Source organism: Phasianus colchicus, chromosome 5 (assembly GCF_987193195.1).
Source record: "Phasianus colchicus chromosome 5, bPhaCol1.hap1.1, whole genome shotgun sequence".
In the NCBI taxonomy this organism is placed as follows: Eukaryota; Metazoa; Chordata; class Aves; order Galliformes; family Phasianidae; genus Phasianus; species Phasianus colchicus.
The window spans coordinates 50,630,678-50,652,689 of NC_143440.1; the positions used below are offsets into that span (position 1 = coordinate 50,630,678).

The following is a 22,012-nucleotide window of genomic DNA, read 5'->3' on the forward strand; positions in this document are numbered from 1 at the left end:
GAGGAGCCCAAAAGTGAACACAGCTCTCAAGGTGCAGCCTCACCAGTGCCAAGTACAGAGGGACAATCACCTCCCTGCTCCTTCTGGCTGCACTGTTTCTAATTCTCTCTGTGTAGGGCCTTCTTGCACTCAGACGGATGGACTCTTCCTTCCATCTTGGTGTCATCTGCAAATTTAGAGACAGTTCACCATGTTGCAGAGCTGGCTACAGTTACTTGAATGAATTCCTGTAAATGCTTCAAAAGGTTGATAATGCAAGTCTCTCTCGCACATGTAGAACATTCAAATTAGTGTTACAAATAGGCAAAATAGATGCACTTAGCATCTTTAGCTACTCCAATTTCTTTATATGTTTTTTTTTTTTTTGTTTGTTTTGAAGTTTAAATAGTTGGTTTATGCTCATTATGTATTTATTGCAGTCTTATGTTGTAGGAGTACTTGATAGAGAAATGGAGTTTGTTAGGTGATGAATCTGAAGTGACTCATTGGTCTCATCTGTTAATAACTGAAAATCCACCAGTGCATTTCTTAATACTCAAAGAGTTTTCCTGCAGATGCAACTTAATGTTTTGTACACAAATAGAGCTCTTTGGGAAATTCCCTGAGGCATTTTTTTCTAAGTATGTGCTTTTTTTTCCTATGTGGTATCTATTTCTAGCAAAGGCAAGCATGCATCACTTTGCAATTTTAGTCATTCTATACTGTGCTGTATTTTATTGAGTTAATATTCTGGACCACTCTATTTCTGAAATTTGTTTGAAGATTCAAGAAGTTTGCTTATAAAGACCGCAATGCCTGTGTCTCAGGGAAATAAAAATGAGTAGCGTGAAGTCTCCTGCAATGTAACTTATAACCAATTATTTTCACTTTTCAGATGTTCCTCCTGCTGATCAAGAAAAGCTTTTTATCCAGAAGTTACGACAATGTTGTGTACTTTTTGACTTTGTTTCTGATCCACTAAGTGACCTAAAGTGGAAGGAAGTAAAACGAGCAGCTTTAAGTGAAATGGTAGAATATATCACACACAATCGTAATGTGATTACAGAGCCTATTTACCCTGAAGTAGTACATATGGTAAGTGACAAGAACCAGTCTGATTATTTTTTGAACTCATACTTGTCTCTTCAGCTACGTCAATCTATTTTCAAAAAGCATTACTGGAATCTTCAAAGATGATCAACTGCCATCTGTACATCAGCAAAATGGTAACATAATTGTGTTTTTAAAAATCTTTTTACCATTGTTGGCTCCTCTTCTTTGTACAGTAGAAGTTGGGTACTGTTGTGGTTTAACCTGGCAGCAGCTCGGCACCATACAGCCATATGTTCATTCCCTGCTCCTAGGGGTAAGAAGAAGAGGACTGGGGAGGGAAAAAGAAAATGGAACTCATGGACTGAGATAAAAACTATTTACTAAGACAAAAAAGGAAGGATAAAATAATATTAATGGTGATGATAATGAAGATAATAGTAATGATAGGTATGTACATACAAATATAAGTGTGTGGTGTGTGTATATTATATATAAGCAAAGTGGTGTACAGTGCAGTTGCTCACCACCGGCTGACCAGTGCCCAAACAGCTACTGCCCCCTGGCCAACTTCCCCCAGTTTTGGTAGTTCCACGTAATACTGTATGGTGAGGTGTATCCCTTTGGCTGGTTTAGGTCAGTTGTCCTGGTTCTGTTCCTTCCCAGCTTTGTGCACCTCCAGAAACCTCAGCTTTTTTCCCCATAGATTTTTTTTGGAATAGATATTTATAAAAACTGGGGAAGTTAAATATAACTAGTTTTAAAAAGAACGTAGATTGTGAAACTGAAAAATTGAGAATATTTTTGTAAGGTGAGAATTAAGCTCACTTGTGGAAGCTTGACACTTGATATTACATAATTACATATTTATTTTTTTTCCTGCATTTAGAGCTGAGAATGAGAGTTGGACCCTATATTGTACACAGATGAGAATTCTGCTAGAACAAGCTATATGAACTGCTTAGACCTGTGTTGTTTCTCCCCTTTCCTATTCAGTCCCAAGCCTATTAGAACTGCTTTGCTTTTCTGTCATATTTAAGTATGCTCCAGAGGAATAGACCATGAAACTACAAGAGAATCTTTCTGCCCTCATTGTGGTGACTGGACGCCAGTTGCCTGGAGTAGCAATTGGGTTGGGAACAGAATGATATCTTTTCAAGTCACTAGCTACAGAGTTTGCAAACTGTTCTTGACTATGCGTGACATGAATGTGTTTCCCCACGATCCTTAATAGTTTGGGACAAGTTTTCAGGGTGATAAGAAAACAATACATGTTTAATGTAAATATAACATAAACTCAGTAAGATTTTGAGGTCCTGCTCCAAATCAGAGACTTCAAAGGTTCTTCAGAGTACATTCTAAGGAATTTTACTATTAAAGGTATTACTTAAAAAAAAAAAAAAACTATTTGTTACCTAAGTCCACCATACGTGCTTACTGATAGATGCCACTTTCATGAGAACTTGACTGTATGGGAATTCCTAGTAATTCTATATGTCAAAAATACAGGAAGCACAGAGAATGGTTAATGAGCAGATGTGGGATTGTGTCTGGATAACCTACTTTTATTTTTGCTAATTGATTGTTTGACACCACTGAAAAGGGAATTATTAGACAATAAGCATTTGCTTAGATAAAATTGAGTTCATGATGAAAGGCTTGAATATCTGCGTCAGACTTTGGGTTGACTGTGTGGAGCCTTAGCTGTCCATAAATTCATAACTTCCACATTATGATTCTTCCTCCATTTGAAAACTGACGATACATTTGCCCAAGGAGAATATGCTTCCTTTGCTTTTACATGCGACTAGTGGTAATAGTCTGTATTTTTGTCAGTTTAATACATTTTGGTGTAGGGTTTGATACCTTATCACTAGTATTCTGCTATGAGCTCGCAGAATCTTTCAGTGAACTTAAAATGCTTTTCACACATTAGATTCTAAAGGGTGTGGATTTCCTTCCATAGAACTTAGACAGCATTGTGGTGTATACTGTCAATTATTGGACCTGGACTAGTTCTTAGAGGTTAAATTCAAATAGCAAAATGTACTCCTCAATATGAATGTGCATGCCAGAAAGAAAGAGAATTACAGTACTACTGCAGGAGGAATGTGGCTGTTTCAGGACAGATAACTGAGAGAAAACTGTTCCATAAAAGCAGCCTTTAAAAATTGCTAAGTTCTAGCAGTGGCTTCATAATTGATTATGTGGATTTTAAGGTAAAAGAAATTTAATGTCTTCTGTATGCTTTAAGGGACCTGTCTACATCTGTCTGTGTTAGGACTCATTACACCAAATTTGGCATAATAATCCATCAAGTTCAGCATCCTGGTATTGCCAGTGATGAGTGTGGAAGGTACTTTAAAAGGTGAAGTCTTTTTTTTTTTTTAATTTTAATCTGTGGATGGCTGTGCTGTTCTGTTCACCTTCGTGATTGCCAGTTTACAGTTTTTACTTATGTGCATGTCTTTATAAGTGTGTATATGAGATTTTTTTTGTTTTCTTCTTTAACATACTGCTTAGGCCAAGAACTTAGGGCAATGATTTCTATAAGTTTTCTATTTAATAGTAATAATAAAAAATTTTAAGTAAAAAAGTTTTCCTTTTTTGTTTTCGTCTTCATTTTATTTTTTATTTGCTCTGATAAGAGCACTATTTAAAATTCTGGTGATCACGTCATGTTCAGTTGCCCCTCTGGCCCCTGTCTCTATTCTTGCTTCAAATATCTTTGGCAAATGTGTCGTTAGGTCTTCTCTTTAAACAATGTATTCATCTGGGGGATGAATTCAGTTATTTAATCTTAATCACAAATTTCCTTTTCAAAAGGAAGAAAAAAATAGCTTCTGAAATGGATTTAATGTTATTCTCCAGAGTGGATGCAAGAATTTCTTTCCCTTCTTCGTCAAGGAACTGGCTGACAGGTCTTTCAGATTCTCCTTTTGTTTGTAAGCAAATATATGGTGGGAAATGAAATGTTTCTATTAAACCCTTTACAAGTTCCATTTCTCTTATGTTATAGTGAAGTTGGACTTCCTGTCCTCAGAGCAGGAACTTGCATCTTAGAACTGGAAGACGTGGACAAATGCCTAAGTACATTCAGTAAATGTAAATAGTAAATTCAGTAATTTTGATGAAGAGCATGTGTTACAGATTCTCTTGTTTAGTAAAGGGATGTATGATTTAATTTAGCTTAACTTTTGAAGAAAACAGTGCTTCATGAGCTAGTTCTGTTGTATACTAATCTGTCAGAAGCATAGACATTTCCCTAAATGAGTTTGGTAGAAGTCTTGTGAGAATTGTTAGCTTTGTAGAATGCTGACCATGTGATTGCTGCTTTCCATCTCAGGAAAGGATGGGCAGCATCTGTGTTGTGTTTATAAAAGTGAGTATCAATATAGATATTCTCCAGCTGACCGGTCAGGGGTTATTGAAGAGAGCTCAGAGGAGGCCAAGGAAATGCTGAATCTGTAGTGTTGTGAGAAATAAGAAAATTCAAACCTCGGATAAATGAGACTTGTCTCTGTAGCTTCCAGAATACTTTCCCTGATGAGGATGGAGTACTTGTGGATGATATAGTAATTTTTTTGTGTGTGTGAAACATGTAGGCCAATATTAAGTTTAAAATTGGTCATATATAGGAAGTTTTGTATTTTATAACCAGATCATTTCAGTAGTTAAAGCAGTTTTCACTGCTACTTTTCACATATTATGAAAATGAAGTGATATCCTCAGTTACACACATGAGGAATTCTTGAGTGTTATTTCTGGTTATGTGGGTAGGGGTTTTTTGTTTAATTTGTTACTCAGCATGGAATGGGAGATTTTACCGGGAGTAAAAGTGTGTGTAGTATTTGTGGTTCAGCTTCGCTATTAGCATGGCTTTATCTGTTAAAATACAGAGAGTGCAGGCTGTCGGATTACAGAGTTTGTCATTCAGAGCTGTTCATGTCAAGCTTCGCTTGGACTGCTCAGCAGAAGGGAAGAGAGAATCTGTGTCATGTTCTCTCTGTAATGCCTACTCACTTGAAACTTTTCTCTAGCATTGCACAAAATGGGCCGCCAGAAAAACAGGGAACATAACCATGGCAGCAGAACATATCTGTGAAGCTGTAAAAATGCAGTGTATTTGCCTTTTCATTTTTTGTTCGCCTATCCTCCGAAGTTACATCCTTTAGAGTCAAAGATGTCAGCACTAAAAGCTCAGAGGGAATTTTGGCACACCAGCCCACATTTCATAAAGACTCAAATCTGATAAATTTTGAGGAGATTTTGTGAGGTTCTGTTGTGTTATCAAGGGGATATAAATTAATCCTTCATGATACGTTTGCTTAAGTACATCTGTGGGAATTTGACCTTAGAGAAAATTGGGCTTTGCAGCTTGCATCTCACATGTTAGGTAAAAAGACAGGTGTTAGGGGAGTCCATTTGACCAAAAGATAAAAGGACACAATCATACTAATTCACTGTAAATTTTCCTAAATGTTAGTGGCATAGACAGGAGAGTTTCAGGTCTGTGCCTTCATTGAGAAATGCCATACTTTAATTTGAACTCTAAGTTTCATGTTCTTTTGGTCAAAGTTTTAAAATTCAAAAGAGCTCCATTTCTTATGGAACAAGTTGATTGTGTTTTTGAGTTTAACTCATTCCACTTGATATTCTCAAAAAAAAGAAGGGGTTGATGTAGGGGAAGGGGTGAAAGTACGAGTCAATACTAAGACCTTACACAACCCAGCTTTTCTTTCTTGATAGCAAGAGCCTGAGATGCTCTCATCTAGAAAAGGCTGACTTTTCTTCTGTTAACAGTCTCAGGAAGTAGGAGTTCCAAGTCTCATCATGCCTAGTTTTTCTTGGAAGGCAGTTGACTATTGCAAGTTTTCACCTTTTTCAAAGGAAGGTGGAGGTTGCTAGTTGATTGATGTCCATACCTTTAGAATATCTTTATACAGCCTATCTCAGTTTTCCTTTTCATTGTGTGAAAGAGTAATTAATATGCTATTCATAGCCAAAATCAGACCTGCATCCTTGATGTGAAGGAATACTCTGAGAAAAACAGAGCATGAGGATGACATTTCCCTCATGGGAATATGATGTAATTCTTGCAGATTTAGCTGATGCAGTTTGATACTGCCTCCCACTGTCTGCTCTGCCATCTGTCAGATGTGAGAAGGCAGGACAGCACTTACGTATGCTCCTAAGCCTGCCAGTTAGTAGGTAATGTTACAGCATTATTTTAAACTGTGAATGGAGCTGATAAATGATAAGCAGTCACAGTGTGAACAGGGAAGCATGCCTGCCTGCTGCTTTTCCCAGAGTCCCACCACAGATAGGTGGAGTGGATTCCTCTGCAAAACAACATTGAAACAGATCTAGCTTGATCTGTCAGAGCTTCTTGGATCATCTTGAAATGATGGTTAAGTAAACTTTGATATTATTTAAAAACAAAAGAACAATTAAACCTTCTTATAACACACTGAGAAGATGATAAAGATGTGCATTTGGCTCCCGTGTCATCTGAAAATTTGATAATTACAGATAGTGTGATACGAAGAATAGAATTTAAGTGTAATACTTGGGTAGACTTGTAGTTAGATTATAAATAAACTCAAACTTGTAGAATTTAGGTTTTTTTTCTTAAACTGAACTGCATTAGACACTTGTCGAAAGTGTAGTAACAACTCAGCTGATGAAGTAAATTATTCTTTTGCATCCTCAGGACTTTCAGTTCAGTGCAGTATCCGGTGGAGCAATCCTTCTTCTCTCTTGTTGTGGAAATACTCCACTGGCATGTTTGCTGAACCAAATATTGCTGTTCTTGAAAAGACTGTAAATGTTTCTGCTGTTCTTGATGGTGTAGCCTTTTGCAAATAATTTTTTTCTTGAGAGATCTGTTGTATCTTCCGTGGTCAGACTTAAGAAATGTATTCTCAGATTTCCTGTTAATACTTGCAAAAGGCCTCATCCAGTCTGTTGCAACCATCAGATATCAGTAATAGTATATAAGTAATCTCTTCCAATATTTGTGGTACGCACTTAGAATGGAGTGTATGTATGCCTTGTGCTGATGTTCCATGCAGCCAGCTGCAGCTGATTGGGTAAATCATTTTGTGTATGTCATAGTCCTCTATTCAGCATAGCTAATGTTCTCATTGTGAACAAGTGTCTACCCAAATTTATTTTAAAATATCTTAGTATTTTTATAATTAACAAAATGATTTAATTTGTGCATTTTAAAGCAGAGCTCTGTGCAGCCTTAAAGAGCTTCTGAGTGCAGCCTGATAAACTCAATCATTATGAAAGGGAAGATTAGTACACCACTATTTTTTTATTTTGACAATCTTGTCATTTCTGCAGTGTGTCTAAGCTGCTGAGAATACTGAGGCATCGTCTGTATCGAAGAATCAGCCTGAAGCAGTAGACATGGTTTAGGACCATAATTTGAATTGATACCAAATAAGCAAGCAACAAAGCAGAATAAGAAAGACTCTCTTGGATGCACTTACTAATAGACTGCTAAATAGATTGTGTTTTTCTGTTTGCTCATCAATTTAGTTGTTTCTTACAACATCTGCCCTACCTAATAATCTGGATTATGAGTGGAATTGAGTCTCTTTCAGTACTGACAGCCATAGCTGTCTATATTTACAGATGGTTTTCTTACTGGCATGCACAGAAACCTGTTCCCTCCAACTTGCTCAGTAAAAGTTCGGATCAGTAACTCCTCAGAGGTGTAAGAATAGCCATTGAATCACAAGCTAGTTCTTTCCTGTCCACAAAGAAACTGGCTGTCATTTTAGGAGAACTGAGAGTAGTGTAGACTTGTTAAATCTGTACTAAACTATTGTAAGAAAGATCACTCTTGAGAATGTGTGCTAAAAATCATGTGAGGCTTTTTTTTTTACCAACAAATGTGCTTTACTTTCATTTATGATTGTGTATTTCATATATTAATGTAATTGTGATTATATCTGATCATGTGCATTTTACTACATAACAAACAAACTCAACATACACTCAGTGGTGAAGTAAAGTACCCAAAAGATGACATCTTAAAGAAATATTCCCTGTCAAAATTTGTTGCAAAATTATTAAACTGGAAGTAACTAGATTATTAATGCACAATTGACACAAGCACAGTCAGCACACACCTTCCCTCTAGAACATTTCTGACCTTGAGATATAAGAGGTTCTCCAAAACTTACCCTTTGACTTTTTTTCCTTTTAAGACTTCTAAGGGTTTTTTCTTTGTACTGGGGACTTTGAAACCCTGTTCATTTTTAAGGGTCTTGTAGTCCCTGCTGTGGTTCATGCATGTGTGCATCTAGGCAAGTACTTGGAGGCACAGAAATGATTTATATCTGTTTACACACACCTTGAGAAATCTCTGTAGTCTGCTCTACTTCCTTGAGGATGCTGAACTGCATGGTTAGATGGGCATGGGTTAAGAGAAGTGCCACTAAGAGAGGAAGGTTGGAATTTGGTTTTGAGGTATTTCCACATCCATATGCCTATGGTGTGAAACAAAACCGGTAATAATTTACACAACAATTTCAGGTAATCTTTGTTTTGTGTATCTGGCTCTGATGTTTACTTTTGAAGGTTGCAAATTCTTTTCAGGTGTGTATATAAATATTTTATAAATATTTGCTTGAGGGTTTAAAATGTGCATGTTTGTGTGTGTGTGCGTGTGAAGAGACAAAGTAAGATATCCTGCCAATAAGTTTGTACTTTAAAGAGTAACATGGAAAAGTGTTCTCCAAGTTTAAAATCTTAAAAGAAAAATAAATGTACTTCATTTTTCTCTAAATTATTGAGCTACATAGTTTGCATTTTTCTGCAGGTATTAACTAAGTAGGTTGTGCTAAGACTTCTCAGTCAAAATCATCTTTGAAATCATTCACTTCAAAGTTCTTAAAGGAATGTGTGATTTCAGTTTGCAGTTAATATGTTTCGAACATTACCACCATCTTCCAATCCAACTGGAGCAGAGTTTGATCCAGAGGAAGATGAACCAACTTTAGAAGCTGCATGGCCTCATCTGCAGGTACTTTATGAAGCACAGGATGTCATCATCTAACAGAATTTCGACTTTGAATTCATTCTTTATTGATTCAAAATCATACAGGTTCTGTCTGTCTCCCTAGATCAGTTATCTCTCTACAGTGTTTAAAATACATCTTGAATTTACACTGATAATCTTTTTGATGAATGTCATTGTTTTGGAGGCTGAAGGTTTGTTGTTTCTTGTGGTATGGATGCAACTGCTGTGATTTTAGATGAGCTTCAGTTTGTCACTGGATTCTTTGATCTGACTGACTCAGTTCTGGCTTTGAGGGGTACTGTGACAAACATAGAACAGAATTTTTAAAACACTTCTGAGCATGTTGAATATTAGATTATGTCATGTGAGGAGAGTCTAGCAGTGAAGCTCAGTAGAATTTCAGTGAGATTTAAAGAGCATTAACTTATACTAAATAAAAACATTGCATGGGGAGGGCAGAAGCAAAGCTTTCATTGTGTGTTATGTAAATGCGTGTTGTATAAATATAAACAGTGTAATTTTGGGCAACTAATTAGTAATTTTGGTAATATACTGGTCATAAAATGCTTTTTTTGTTTATAAGACTAATGGTATTTTTTCATTGGACTTTTTTTCAGCTTGTTTATGAATTTTTCTTAAGGTTTTTAGAATCTCCAGATTTCCAACCTAACATAGCTAAGAAATATATTGATCAGAAGTTTGTATTACAGGTAAGGTAAAAATAACTTTTGACTTCAAGTTCTATATCCATGTTCTCTTGTAGTGCATTACATTCAATAAAGTAAATCTTTTCTTTTCCCTCTTTGCAGCTTTTAGAGCTCTTTGACAGTGAAGATCCCCGTGAAAGAGATTTTCTTAAAACAACTCTTCACAGAATATATGGGAAATTCTTAGGCCTGAGAGCTTACATCCGAAAACAAATTAATAATATATTTTATAGGTATGTCAGTATCTTTGTTTTATGGGGCATTTGGTCAGATAAACAGCTAAGTATGTTTCAAGATACTGTTAGCAGTCCTTAAATCTTAGTAACTTCATACCTAATACTGCTGCATCTAATAATATTTGATGCTACCCTGAGATATTTTAATTACAGTAGCCTTGCATGCAGCATATATTTTAATTATGTTATGTGATGGGTGGTTTGGTATCTTTATCTGAGACTTTTTTCTTATTGTGTAGTAGTATTCATACTGTAATAGGAGTTGATTTCTTTGTAGTGCAGAGATTGCAACCTGAATGGAGTGACAGAATTTGATTGAAAGAGCATATTTACTGCCTCTTCTTTCCTCAGACCTAAGATGTTCCATTTGGGGTTGGTGGAAACTTCTTAGTTGTTGTAGAATATGCTATAGTTTTTATACCCAGTCACCCAGTCAAAAGATGTGACACGAAGAAAATTTAATCTGCAGTCTTTCCAAAGGGGTTTAGAAGTCTGTTTTAATTGCCTGTCATCAGGTGTGAAAGCAAGATTATGGTGCCTTTTCTTCTAGATTTTGTATGCTTTTCTACAAGTCATTATAGTACTGTGTATCAGTTTTTACACATCTTCCAACACGTTTCCCTTTTTTATCACAATTTTCTAACCAAAATGAACTTCTTTAAGAAAATAGCAAAAAGCTTCTGCGTACTGGCTACTATTTTATGAGTGGTACCCCAGAAGTATCAGCTGCAGAGGGAGTTTCACTTCTCAGTTTGTGGTAGCAAGTAAACCTTTAGAAGAGATGCAGAGGAGCTACTTTAAAATAACTAGTAAGCCTTAACTCTCCGGTAGACAACAGCTCTTGACTAGCTAGAGCCAGTATATCCCAGGGAAAAAATACTTGTGTGTCTTTCAAATAAACTGGTAAACTTATTTCTATGTCCATAGGTTGTGTTAACTTTTTTCAGAAATGCATGGCTTTGTAAAATATCTGAACCAAGCAGTACAACAGTATCACAGCCTGCTATGATCTGTTTCTCAGCTGTGTTTTTACTTGCTGCTTCATGCTCTTTACTTTCAGCAGTAGTGGAAATAAAGACTTCAAACGCTGTTCTGGTGGGTGGCTTTTAAAACACTGAGAAACATTCCAGTTGTTATGTTGACTTTGTAATAGTTTCATAATCTTGGTAATAGTTCTCCATATTTTCTTTCCAATCTGAAATTTATATGACAGATGCACTCTAGAAGTGACCTTTCTCTACCAAATTTTAGGTTGGAAAGTTTAAGGGGAAGAATGAATAAAATGCCTCACTCCTAAGTATTGCAGAAGTACTAACTCCTAAGTATTGCAGAAATAAGTAGAAATTTTTTGCTTTCAGACAAACTTTTATGAATATGAGTATCAGGGAGGAAGGTTATTTAAACTTCTGTATTGAATTAGTGCATTGTGCATGACAAATTCTTAATGTATAGAATTTTTCAAAACGTTTTTTTTTCATATACTTTTTCCTCTAAATCTTCCTACATAATCTTAGTAAAAAGCAGAAATATCTGATCTTTATTTATCCTGTAGTCACTGTGCAGAATTTCTGTCCTCATGGTATGTTGATCTTTTTTTCTAAAGTAAAATATGTATATATACAAATTAAGTTAGTATGTTCCTGCTTATGTTGGTTTTTTAAGATTTTTGTATCATTGCATTTAATTTTGCTTGAAATTGTTGTCCTAAATTATACCAAGTGGATCTCTAAGGAGAAAAGAACAGTCATGTCTAACATTCTGGGTTAAAAGCAGCTGTAGTATGTTGGTCTATGAGAAGTTTTCAAATAGAAAATTTTCTACTAAGTGAAATTAATAATACTTTCTAGTAAATGAAAAAAATCATTATTTTCAAAATACCTGAAGTTGTGCATGGAACTTTCTTGACAAATTTATGCTTAAGCAATTGAGAAGACCATAAGAAAGATGATTGCCTAGTAAATTACAGTGTTCTTTCAGAAGAAAATTCATGAAAATGTGATTACTTCTGTTTATTACTGAGCCTTTTGTGTGCACAGGAGTCTAATACCAAATAGCTTTTTTAAGTAGTAACTGTTCGAACACTTTGTGCTTGCATGTGCTGTAGAAGGTTGAGTCATGGCATTTGATTGTGCCAGATGCTCTGTTATTTTAATATTTAAAGCGTTGTTTGCTGTGTTTTGCATTATTGAAATGACACAGAGTATGATTGTTAAAAAAAACTGAAATGCACGCAGTATTGTTAAATGGGAGTGAAAAGAGCAAAAAGTGAAGGTTGAAGGCAGCTTAATGTGCCTATGGAGCGTGCATATCTTCTGGAGAACAGGGCCTTCAAGAACACAGTGTGACACTATGTTTAGAAAAGTTTCCAAGAACTGCTTAACTGTTTTCATGGACTCCACAAAGTTTATTTTCTGCTGTGTGATTCAAACCTGAGAGATCAAGGCTATCTGCAATGTTAGATAGCCATGTCAGTGGTAGATGTATTTCTCTGTTCAGTAGAAACTGAGTAAAACTTTTCATTTTTTTTAGGTTTATTTATGAAACAGAACATCACAATGGCATAGCAGAATTACTGGAAATACTGGGAAGGTAAGTTGCAAGTTTTGTCCCATTAAACTGTCTTGATCTTCAAAGGAGACTAAATATTCAGTTGGGGATTGCCAACGGTTGTGTGACAAGATGAAAATAGCTTCCTAGCATGTGGAGAAGTTTAACTTTTAATTTTGTATAAGAGTGCAGAAGCAGAGCAAGAACTTCAACTGCACAGCAGCGTTTTTGGGATGTGATACATTTTTATCATTTTTTAGTATCATTTTCTACATTAATATCCTTGTAATAAAGATAAGCTGTAATGCAACTGTAATTAACATGTAACTAGTTGTAATTTGTTTAAGAATTCCTCTAACTTCACTAAATGTACAGCAGGTAAGCACGGAAAGGGTGGGTTATAAATCTTCAGAAACCTTCTGTTAATCTCTTTAAAGTGAACTTCAGTGATGTGCCTGACAGACCTTGAATCTAAGTTGTACAACATGAAGCTGCTAGCTTAGTCAAAGCTGGGGTTGTTATCAGCTGACTTCTCATCCCGAGATACAAGCTTTTAAAAATATATATGTAAATACACCTTAAAAGCATTATTAGTTTTATTTTACAGGGTTTTTATATAATAAGTTATAAGTTTCATGGCACTTAATTTTAGCAATTAGAAATTTGCCTGTTAAAATTGTAAAAATTAAGTATCTTTTCTTAGATTTTCTAATCAAATTTTTAGTAGCCAAATTAGACTTCTGTACTGTAGCTGTTCTGTATTGATTATTATTCTGGTCCATTAAGGAGTTTCATACAAGAGATTGACAAAGAGTTCCTTATGAGTAACAGAAGAGGCAGCTCTAACAACTCTTAATTTCTCAACAATATGTGTCTGTTATAATCCTGTAACATCAGCATCAAATTTCTGCAATGACTGCCAAGGGGAGTTGTCTAAAAGTGTTTTAACAATCCATGTATGTTTTCACTTATCTGTTGTCCTGGATTGATCTCTTCAGTGTCCAGTCTCTGGTCGCTCTTCAATGCAAGAAGGATACTGATTGCAATATTTATTCAAAGCTTTGTTCATATTGGATAGTTCATAACAGAATTTGGAATCTGAAATGCTGACATAGTCAGATGTCATGTAAAAGAGGAATTTAGGACCTCTGAAATACTTGGGCGAGGGATGGGCAGGTGCTGATTTGTCTGTTCTGTTAAGTTGTATTCTATAAAGAGCTTGATAAAAACTCTGGTACATATTGAATCTGTATTTTTTTTCTGTTGCATTGTGTTTTCCAAGAGATCTTTAAAAAAAAAAAAAAAAGCTATGAAATCAAGGATTTCTGCATGTGCTGTGCAGTAGTGAATATTGGAATATTGTGAATAATTGCCTTTTTTTTCCCTGACAGCATAATTAATGGATTTGCCTTACCATTAAAAGAAGAGCACAAAATATTCTTATTGAAGGTTTTGTTACCACTGCACAAAGTGAAATCACTCAGTGTTTACCATCCACAGGTAAGATTTGTTTGGTGGGTTTTTTTTAGTTAACAAGAAGTGCAAAGGTCTGCTATGATGACCACCTTCTCTTCTACCCTACCTGACTGAGATGATCTGATCTTTATCTATTTCCCTTACTTCACAAGCTAATCATTCTAAACCTTTGGATGACTTGCATTCCTATCAGCAAAAGGTGTAGGCATGCCCATCTTTTATGACATGTCCTACTGAATGAAATGAGAAGGTGCTTGGAATGGAACTAATATGTGAAGAACCACATATGAGTAAAACCACAAAAAATCACATTGAAACAGCAGCAGTTATTAAGAAATACTGGACAGTGAAGTCCAGTTACACATAAGGGAACCTAAATGCTATATTATATTTAAATTTACTTTAGAATAGTGAAGATTACCGGACATAGTGATCATTGTACGTTCCTCAAATTGCCTAGGCAAATTCTTGTTAGCAGCCATCAAAAACAAGAAAGGAAATGGCCTCATCAACTGAACTTCCATGCATGAACAAACATTAGAAAAAAGTGGCTAGACTGAACTTAAGATGTACAGCGAGTCTCTCATTTAAAATTTCTGCTTTGGTGGGACTGCTGGCACTTAGAATGAAAAAGATATAATAGTTGACTATCTAGGCACAAATGCAAAGTAATCATTCTCAGAAGTGAAGTTGATAAATCTTGTAAGCTAGTCAGATCTTTGTATCTGTTTGAAATTGGTGCTCATACTTTATTTTTTCCTATATAGGAAATCCTAAGTGTCAAAACTGTTTAGTATATTTCTTTTACTATTGGTGATGAAGTTGAAAATATTTTTAAATCAGTATGGGATACCCTGGTGTTAGGAAATAGAAATACTTTAGAAAACAGAATTATGACTTTCAATTTTATGTTTGAAAAGAAGAACTGAGTTGAAATATGAAATACAAGGCTTCTTAGCCTGTAGAATACTCTAGGAAGACCTGAAGGGGGGGCTGTGGGAAAGAAGAGGACAGACTCTTTAGCAGGATCTGTTGTGATAAAACAAGGGGAAGTGGTTTCAAACTAAAATGTGAGATTGAGACTGGATATAAACCCAGGTTTTTTTTAATAATAAGGGTAATGAAGCACTGAAATGGGTTGCCCAGGGGTATGGTGTATGCCTTCTCCCAGGTGACATTCAGAGTCAGGCTGGATGGAGCTCTGAGCTGTTTTTTTGTTTGTGGTCTGTGTAGAGAGAGAAAAGGCGTTCAGATCTTGTGAAGTGGGCAGCTTCTGGGCATGGATATTTTCAGTGAAGACACTTCAGATATTCTTCTGTAGCTATGTCAGCTAGAAATGATTTTTTAGATTTTCACCTGTAGCCTAGATAGAGCCCACTGAGAAACGAACTTTGCTATTCTCCCTGTGGACTTTGTGAAGATGCATGTGCTTCATGCACAGTGCTTTCTTCACATTCATTATTTCTAAGGTATCTACAAGTGTTTTTTTTTTCCATTACAAAGAGCTGAAATAAAGCATTAATTTGCAGATCATTTTCATCACCAAGAATAGGTGTAAATTCCTTCTTACCTCGCAGGCATCTTATTTAGAAAAGATTCTAACCATTTCCTTATGGGTAAGAGAGGATAGTTTAACTTCCCTTGTAATGCAAATGATACAATTGTGCAGGTTATTCCTTTTCCAGCAGGAGCTGATTCAACCTTTGCAGTGCTGGCTTCTGAGTGGGCATTTGCTTCAGTGAAATTCTGAAATTTATTTTATTAAAATGAGCAATTATTTTTGTATAAAGGTGAGCTTCTGGGACTTTTTTGCTTTAGATTGTTTCTTTAATTAAAAATAACAAAGCAAAAACTGTGTATAAGCAAGCAGAATACTTGAGCAAAGATGGTAATAGATGTGATTAATATTGCATTGCTTTGTCAAAAAGTCTGATTTCATGTTGAATATTTCCTAGAGTGTTAATAGTATAAGTTCTTCCTAATAATCTGAATTGGATCTTCCTAGAAAGTGAAAGCAGCATGCAAGTAGTGTTTCAGGTGATAACTTAATGCAAACCTTCCATAACGTGAGGTAATTGTTACACTTGTGCATATCTTTATTAGAGAATAACAGTGGGAAATATCTCCAAATTTAAAAGTGCTTTTTCTTATTATTGGTATCTCTGTACACTGGAATCACACAAATCTCCTAACACATGCTAGAAAAAATCAGTTTGATTAAACTTATATTTTTATTTTCTTATTTTCTGATAACAATGTATCAATTGTATTTAGTGATCCACTGAGTAATGGGAGAAGAATAAATCATAATGGGGTAACTTCTGTTTGGCCGTTCTTCCTTTTCTCTGAGTGCTTTCTTTCTTGAGAGACTGTATTGAAAGTTCCTTCATATTATAACTAGGAGAGAAGATGAGAACAGAATTGAGAAGTTTGGGAAAAATGTTTAGAGCATACTTAGTCTTTTGTTTAAATTGTCTTCCAAATCTTTGTAAAATTACAGAAGTACTGTTGTTTTATCTGAATTCAGTAATATTCTCTGGTTAAGCTGCTGACTTCAGTGTGTTCTATTTCACAAGAAGTGTTAACAAAATATTTTCTTTGATTTTAGCTGGCATACTGTGTAGTTCAGTTTTTAGAGAAGGACAGCACGCTTACAGAACCAGTAAGTCTATTTTGCTTTTATTATATATTTTGGGGTTACTAATGTCCTTTTTATCAGTGAACTGTTTAAGGATGCTTGGAGAACAAAGTATTGATATGTAATTATTTTTATTAGTAAGAATCAAATATATAACCACTCGCTATATCAAATGGATATCTTTCTCCGCAATGTTGGAAATGATTTAATACAGTTTTCAAGGTATATCTTTTAGAAGCAAAATTGAGTTTACTCTGCTTATTCTGTTCTGGCTGACTCTCTCTGAGACAGCTGATCCAAAAGCAGTTTAGTAAGATATTTACTTGCCTGAATTGTGCTCTGTTGTGAGGCTGATAATGTGCTGGCAGATTTCTGGCTCACATAGCTACATACTGATGCAAGACATTTGAGTCAGATCCTGTTCTCCTTTAGAATCAGATACTAACTTTGGAACATAAACAAAAACAGACTTTTGTCTGGCTGCACATAGCTGCATACCTAGATGACTACTTTTAATTATCTGAAATTGTATGTAGTGTTTTGCATCACTAGTCCAACACATTGAATTGCGAAGTAGTGATCAGTGAATGATTGCTTCTGCACTGAACCGTATCTGATCACTGCTGTTACACGGGACACATATTTGAGGTTTTTTTTTCTGTTCAACTGTCAGACTTGTTAATGAGATGTAAGTTAGTACAAGACAAAGTAATTATGAAAACTTTGTTCATTTTGCTTCTACAGGTTGTAATGGCACTGCTGAAATACTGGCCAAAGACTCACAGTCCAAAAGAAGTCATGTTTTTAAATGAGCTAGAAGAAATTTTAGATGTTATTGAACCATCTGAATTTGTAAAAGTTATGGAGCCTCTTTTCAGACAGCTAGCCAAATGTGTGTCCAGTCCACACTTCCAGGTCTGTACTTTAAAAATGTACAATGCAGTGAGGATTTTTACAAAGCGAATTTGCTATTATTCACCATACTTAGCTTTAGTTGTTACAGAAAGTCTTAACATCTATGGCAAAACTGGGAGATCCAAATGTTAGCCTTATTGTCTTTTTTCAAGTTTGCAGAACGAGAGTTTATTTTTGATGATTCACTTAAAAATATTATTCTTAACAGCTTAAAATTGTGGTATTTTCAGAAATACCTGAAACTTACCAGTATATAGTGCTTGCATTTCACTTCTTGAAATTGAATTCTACAGATACACTTTCTTGGAGGAGAGCATTTCTTGGACTTGAATGGTTTGAATCATGCCCTTGTTGAGGAAAAATAGTTTTCCTCTCTCCATTAGTTCCATGATTAGCTTCTAGTTCATGCTACAAAAATCTGAATCTCATTTACAGCTTTTCTGACCTGTCATTTGTTTTTGCCAAATATTTGCTTTTTAAGAGATTGTTTGAAGAAGTGTTCCTTTTTTCTATGTCATCTTAGGTTGCAGAGCGCGCATTATACTACTGGAATAATGAGTATATTATGAGTTTAATTAGTGATAATGCAGCAAAGATTTTACCCATCATGTTTCCATCCCTATACCGGAATTCAAAGACACATTGGAACAAGTAAGAAACATTTGTACAAATAAAATTTTGCACTTTTTTTTATTTAGTTTAGCCTTGAAAATAGCTCAAATCCTGTCTTTGGAAAGTTTTAAATGTGTTGAGCTCTTTATTATATGTCATTGGGGTTGCAGAGTAAAGAGAAGATTACTGTTGTCAGAATGTTAATTTTGAACATTATAAGCAATATAAGCAAAAATTCTAAGCAAGTCTTTCTTCCATAAAACAAAAAACAGTGCTTTAGTACATGTATTCCATGGCATTTTTATTAATGTGAGGAAAATTTGTTGTTGATCTCTAATCTGGATATTTCTTAAGACTGATTTTATTTTCTCTAACCTCTTTGCTCATTTGCATTTCTTCTGAATTCTAGTGGAATATATCTTAGATTGGGTCATTTTCCTTTCCTTTTCTTGTTTTTTCCCCGTTTATGTTTACTGTTTTCTTTCTCCATTGACTGTTTTCACTTTTTTCCCACACAATAACATAGTACTGATACATGAAAACGGTCCTGGTCAGCTCCTTTCTGCAGCTGTTCCATTGTAAAGGGCCTCTTTGTTTCTGCTATGGTGCAACTGCTGGAATGATGAAAGTATCCACAGTCTAGTGCTGCCCATGAACTGAGGTCTGGTTAGCCAAGCACGCATACTGAATCTACCTCTAAACACAGAAAAAGAAAGGAAGATAAAGTGATGTTAGTGATTGATAATTATCACTGGATGTAAGCAGTAACAAATAATGTACTTACAAATGAAATTTTGGTTCAGTGATGCAACTGTATGTAGTAAACATGGATTGTTGTCAGTTATTTTTCTGGCTTTCAAGACCATGCATTATTTTTTTCTGAGCAGAAGTGGTGCTACCCAGTACAGCTGCACTCTCACTTGCAACTCACTTGTGTTACAAAGTAATCACTTAACTGATTGCTTGCTGTTTGGTTTTGATGATCAGCAGATTATGCACTAGAATTTGTAAAATATTCCATAAAAATAAGAGCTTCATAAGGCAGATATTTGTCATTGTTGATTTCCACATCACTTTTCTAACACTTTTCCAAAGAGTCCTGGCATAATTGTGTTGAACTAAGTGCTGTTGCTGTGTGGCAGTTGCCAAAATGAATAATGTCTTCTCTGGGCTCCTTTTATTCACTCTGTCAGTTGCCAGTAAGTTACTTATTTCAAAAACTGTAACACTATCTTGCATTTTCTTTAACAACTTGAGTTTGAATAAGGTTAGCTAGTCATTTCAAACCTAGCCCTCTTGGTATACGCAGTATTAAAAATGAAGTTCATGAAAAATATAAGTGACAAGTAGTACTATAGAGTAAGTAAAATGGTAACTTTAGTACTTGTGTTAGCCCTTTGGAGGGTAAACTGAAAATCCCGTTAATTAGTGTTGTTTCCATTTGTTCTGAAATGATGTAATTTTCCAGTTATTGGCTTCTGTTCGCCAGAAAAAATAGATTTCAAAGTTTAAAGTACTCTGAGTTTCAACCAGAAGTTTTACTTATAGGACAATACATGGCTTGATATACAATGCTCTGAAACTCTTCATGGAGATGAACCAAAAACTGTTCGATGACTGCACACAGCAATTTAAAGCAGAAAAACTGAAGTAAGTTTTCATGTCAGTGTCTGTCTGTTCTTGAATAATTTGTTCAGAGTGCTTTAGCTCTGAAACACTACCATGTCTCTACTGGGAAGTTGTACGCACTTGATTACAGTACAACAGTCTCAAAATTGACTTGGTAAAACTTCTCATTACACGTGAACTGTAAAATCTTCAGAATGGGGTACTTCCTGTAGTCTTTGGCCTAATACTGCTGCATATCACCTTCTTTCTTAAAACTAGTTTTTGGAAAAGGACACTGCTAATCGTGGAGCCCACTGTTAATGATCTGCTGAAGAGTTTAGTTGACATCTTCTGTTTATTTTTTTGCATGCTGTATTTACCCAATGTTATTTTCTCATGTTATCACTCAGCCCTTCCCAAAACAATTTTCCAGTACTTTTGACATTGCATTGTATGCGCACATGTGCCTGTTTTTTCTAGAGATTATCCAAGATAAAGTTGTCACTCTGTTATAATGCACTATTTGCCAGAAGAATCCTGATGACTGTAATGTAGTCCTGCACGGGCCACTGAAAGAGAGCAGGCAATTAGAAGCTAGAATTTTTCTGCTAAATGCCCAAAAATGAAGCTAAATTTTGTGCTCATAAATTTGCTTTTCATAAACCTGCTGTTCCTCTGGATCTCAAAATTATTTAACAGATTGGAAATAGAAGTCAAATGTGTGAATCATTTGATGCTTACTTTAGAAACTGGGAGCATGATTAAGAAGCAGATATTCAAATATCTGGATTTCAATTTGATTTTTAATTTCTAAGTGACCAAGAATTCCTTCAGACAATGTTTCAAATTCTGAACCTGTATTAAAACAATATTTTGGAAGTAATGTAAATTTCTAATGTAGATAATCTTACTTAAATTTTGAAGCTGCTTATTATAATTCAAGTAGAAGTTAACTTGCAGTATTGCATACATTTTCTTATGGATGAAAAGTGAATATTTATTTTTTAAAAGAACTAAGACTGTAAATCTCTCTTCCCTTATAGCAAATGAGTAGAAGTCCTTTTATTAAATCAGAACTCAATCGTTTCTCCGTTTTTGTTTGTTTGTTTTGAGTTTGTTGTTTTTGGTTGGAGTTGTTTCGTGACATTTTATTTGAATGTGAACTAAGGGTGCTAAGGGTGACATGAGAGCAAAAGGAAATTCTTTATCACGGTAGAGCTTAGATGGAGTGGGAATTCTACCCCACTGTAAGCTTAATGTAATGAAGAGCTGCAGGCGAGTTGTGTGTAGGCTTGAATTATAATTGCTGGGTAGCCAGGATCAGCTACTCCATGTGTTGAAGCCTGAAACTGTTTTTTTGTTTTTCTTTTTTTTTTTTTAAGCACTGTTGATCTAAAAGCCCTTTCAAAGAGTTTGTTCAAGCCTATGCATGAAGCAGTTTATTATAGAGTAGGGAAAACCAATAACTTAAATTTGAAAAAAAGGTATACAGAAAGAAACCTTATTTCTGAAGTATCATTTCTTGTGACTCCATTGAATGATTTATTGTGTTTTTTGATTGTTTTGTTTTGTTTCGTGTATCTATTTGTGTACAATTCAAAATATCTCTGGGTTTTTTTTCTTGTTTAAACTATTACCCAGGCCACTGAGATGACAGTAAGAATCCATTTAACGTAGTTCAATTTTTTTTTTCCCTTTGAGTTATAATCCTTTTAACAGTGTACAGTTAGCAAAGATTAGCTCGTGTTAGCTGGTTGTTTCATGAGAGGATTGGGTTTGTTTTTTTTCTTTTTAATGCTGCTTTGGGATCATGACACTGATGCAACACAAATTGTAATGCCAACATGAAATGGGTTTTTTGGGTGCTAAGCTGAAATGGGCGTTGCCATTTATTCTTCTAGTGATTTTTCTTTTAATGTTAAAGAAAATACATAAGTTGTGATACAGGATTCACCAAGCTGCTTTTGCCATTTTTGCTTTGAAATTTTTTTCAGAGAGAAGCTAAAATTGAAGGAACGGGAAGAAGCATGGGTTAAAATAGAAAATCTAGCCAAATCAAATCCCCAGGTATTTAGAAAAGATTAACATAAGATGTTCATGTTTTAATACTTTAGTTTTGTTAAATATCAGTGGGGGAAACAGGTCTGACTGATCATGGAAATAAAACAATTTCATTAATTGTATTATGAAAGATATACAATAAAAG

At 35.1% G+C, this 22,012-nt stretch overlaps 1 protein-coding gene across 2 annotated transcripts in view; it reads left to right on the plus strand.

The window, feature by feature from the left end:
- PPP2R5C (protein phosphatase 2 regulatory subunit B'gamma) overlaps window positions 1-22,012 on the plus strand; it is a 75,195-nt gene that overhangs the window by 45,501 nt on the left and 7,682 nt on the right. For both annotated transcript variants that reach the window (XM_031592988.2, XM_031592990.2), the window contains 11 exons: window positions 875-1,074; window positions 8,960-9,070; window positions 9,685-9,777; window positions 9,877-10,007; window positions 12,540-12,599; window positions 13,949-14,057; window positions 16,642-16,695; window positions 17,416-17,586; window positions 18,110-18,237; window positions 19,747-19,848; window positions 21,801-21,873. In XM_031592988.2, coding sequence (XP_031448848.1) covers window positions 875-1,074; window positions 8,960-9,070; window positions 9,685-9,777; window positions 9,877-10,007; window positions 12,540-12,599; window positions 13,949-14,057; window positions 16,642-16,695; window positions 17,416-17,586; window positions 18,110-18,237; window positions 19,747-19,848; window positions 21,801-21,873 — 1,232 coding nt within the window. The remainder of the gene's footprint in view (window positions 1-874; window positions 1,075-8,959; window positions 9,071-9,684; window positions 9,778-9,876; window positions 10,008-12,539; window positions 12,600-13,948; window positions 14,058-16,641; window positions 16,696-17,415; window positions 17,587-18,109; window positions 18,238-19,746; window positions 19,849-21,800; window positions 21,874-22,012) is intronic.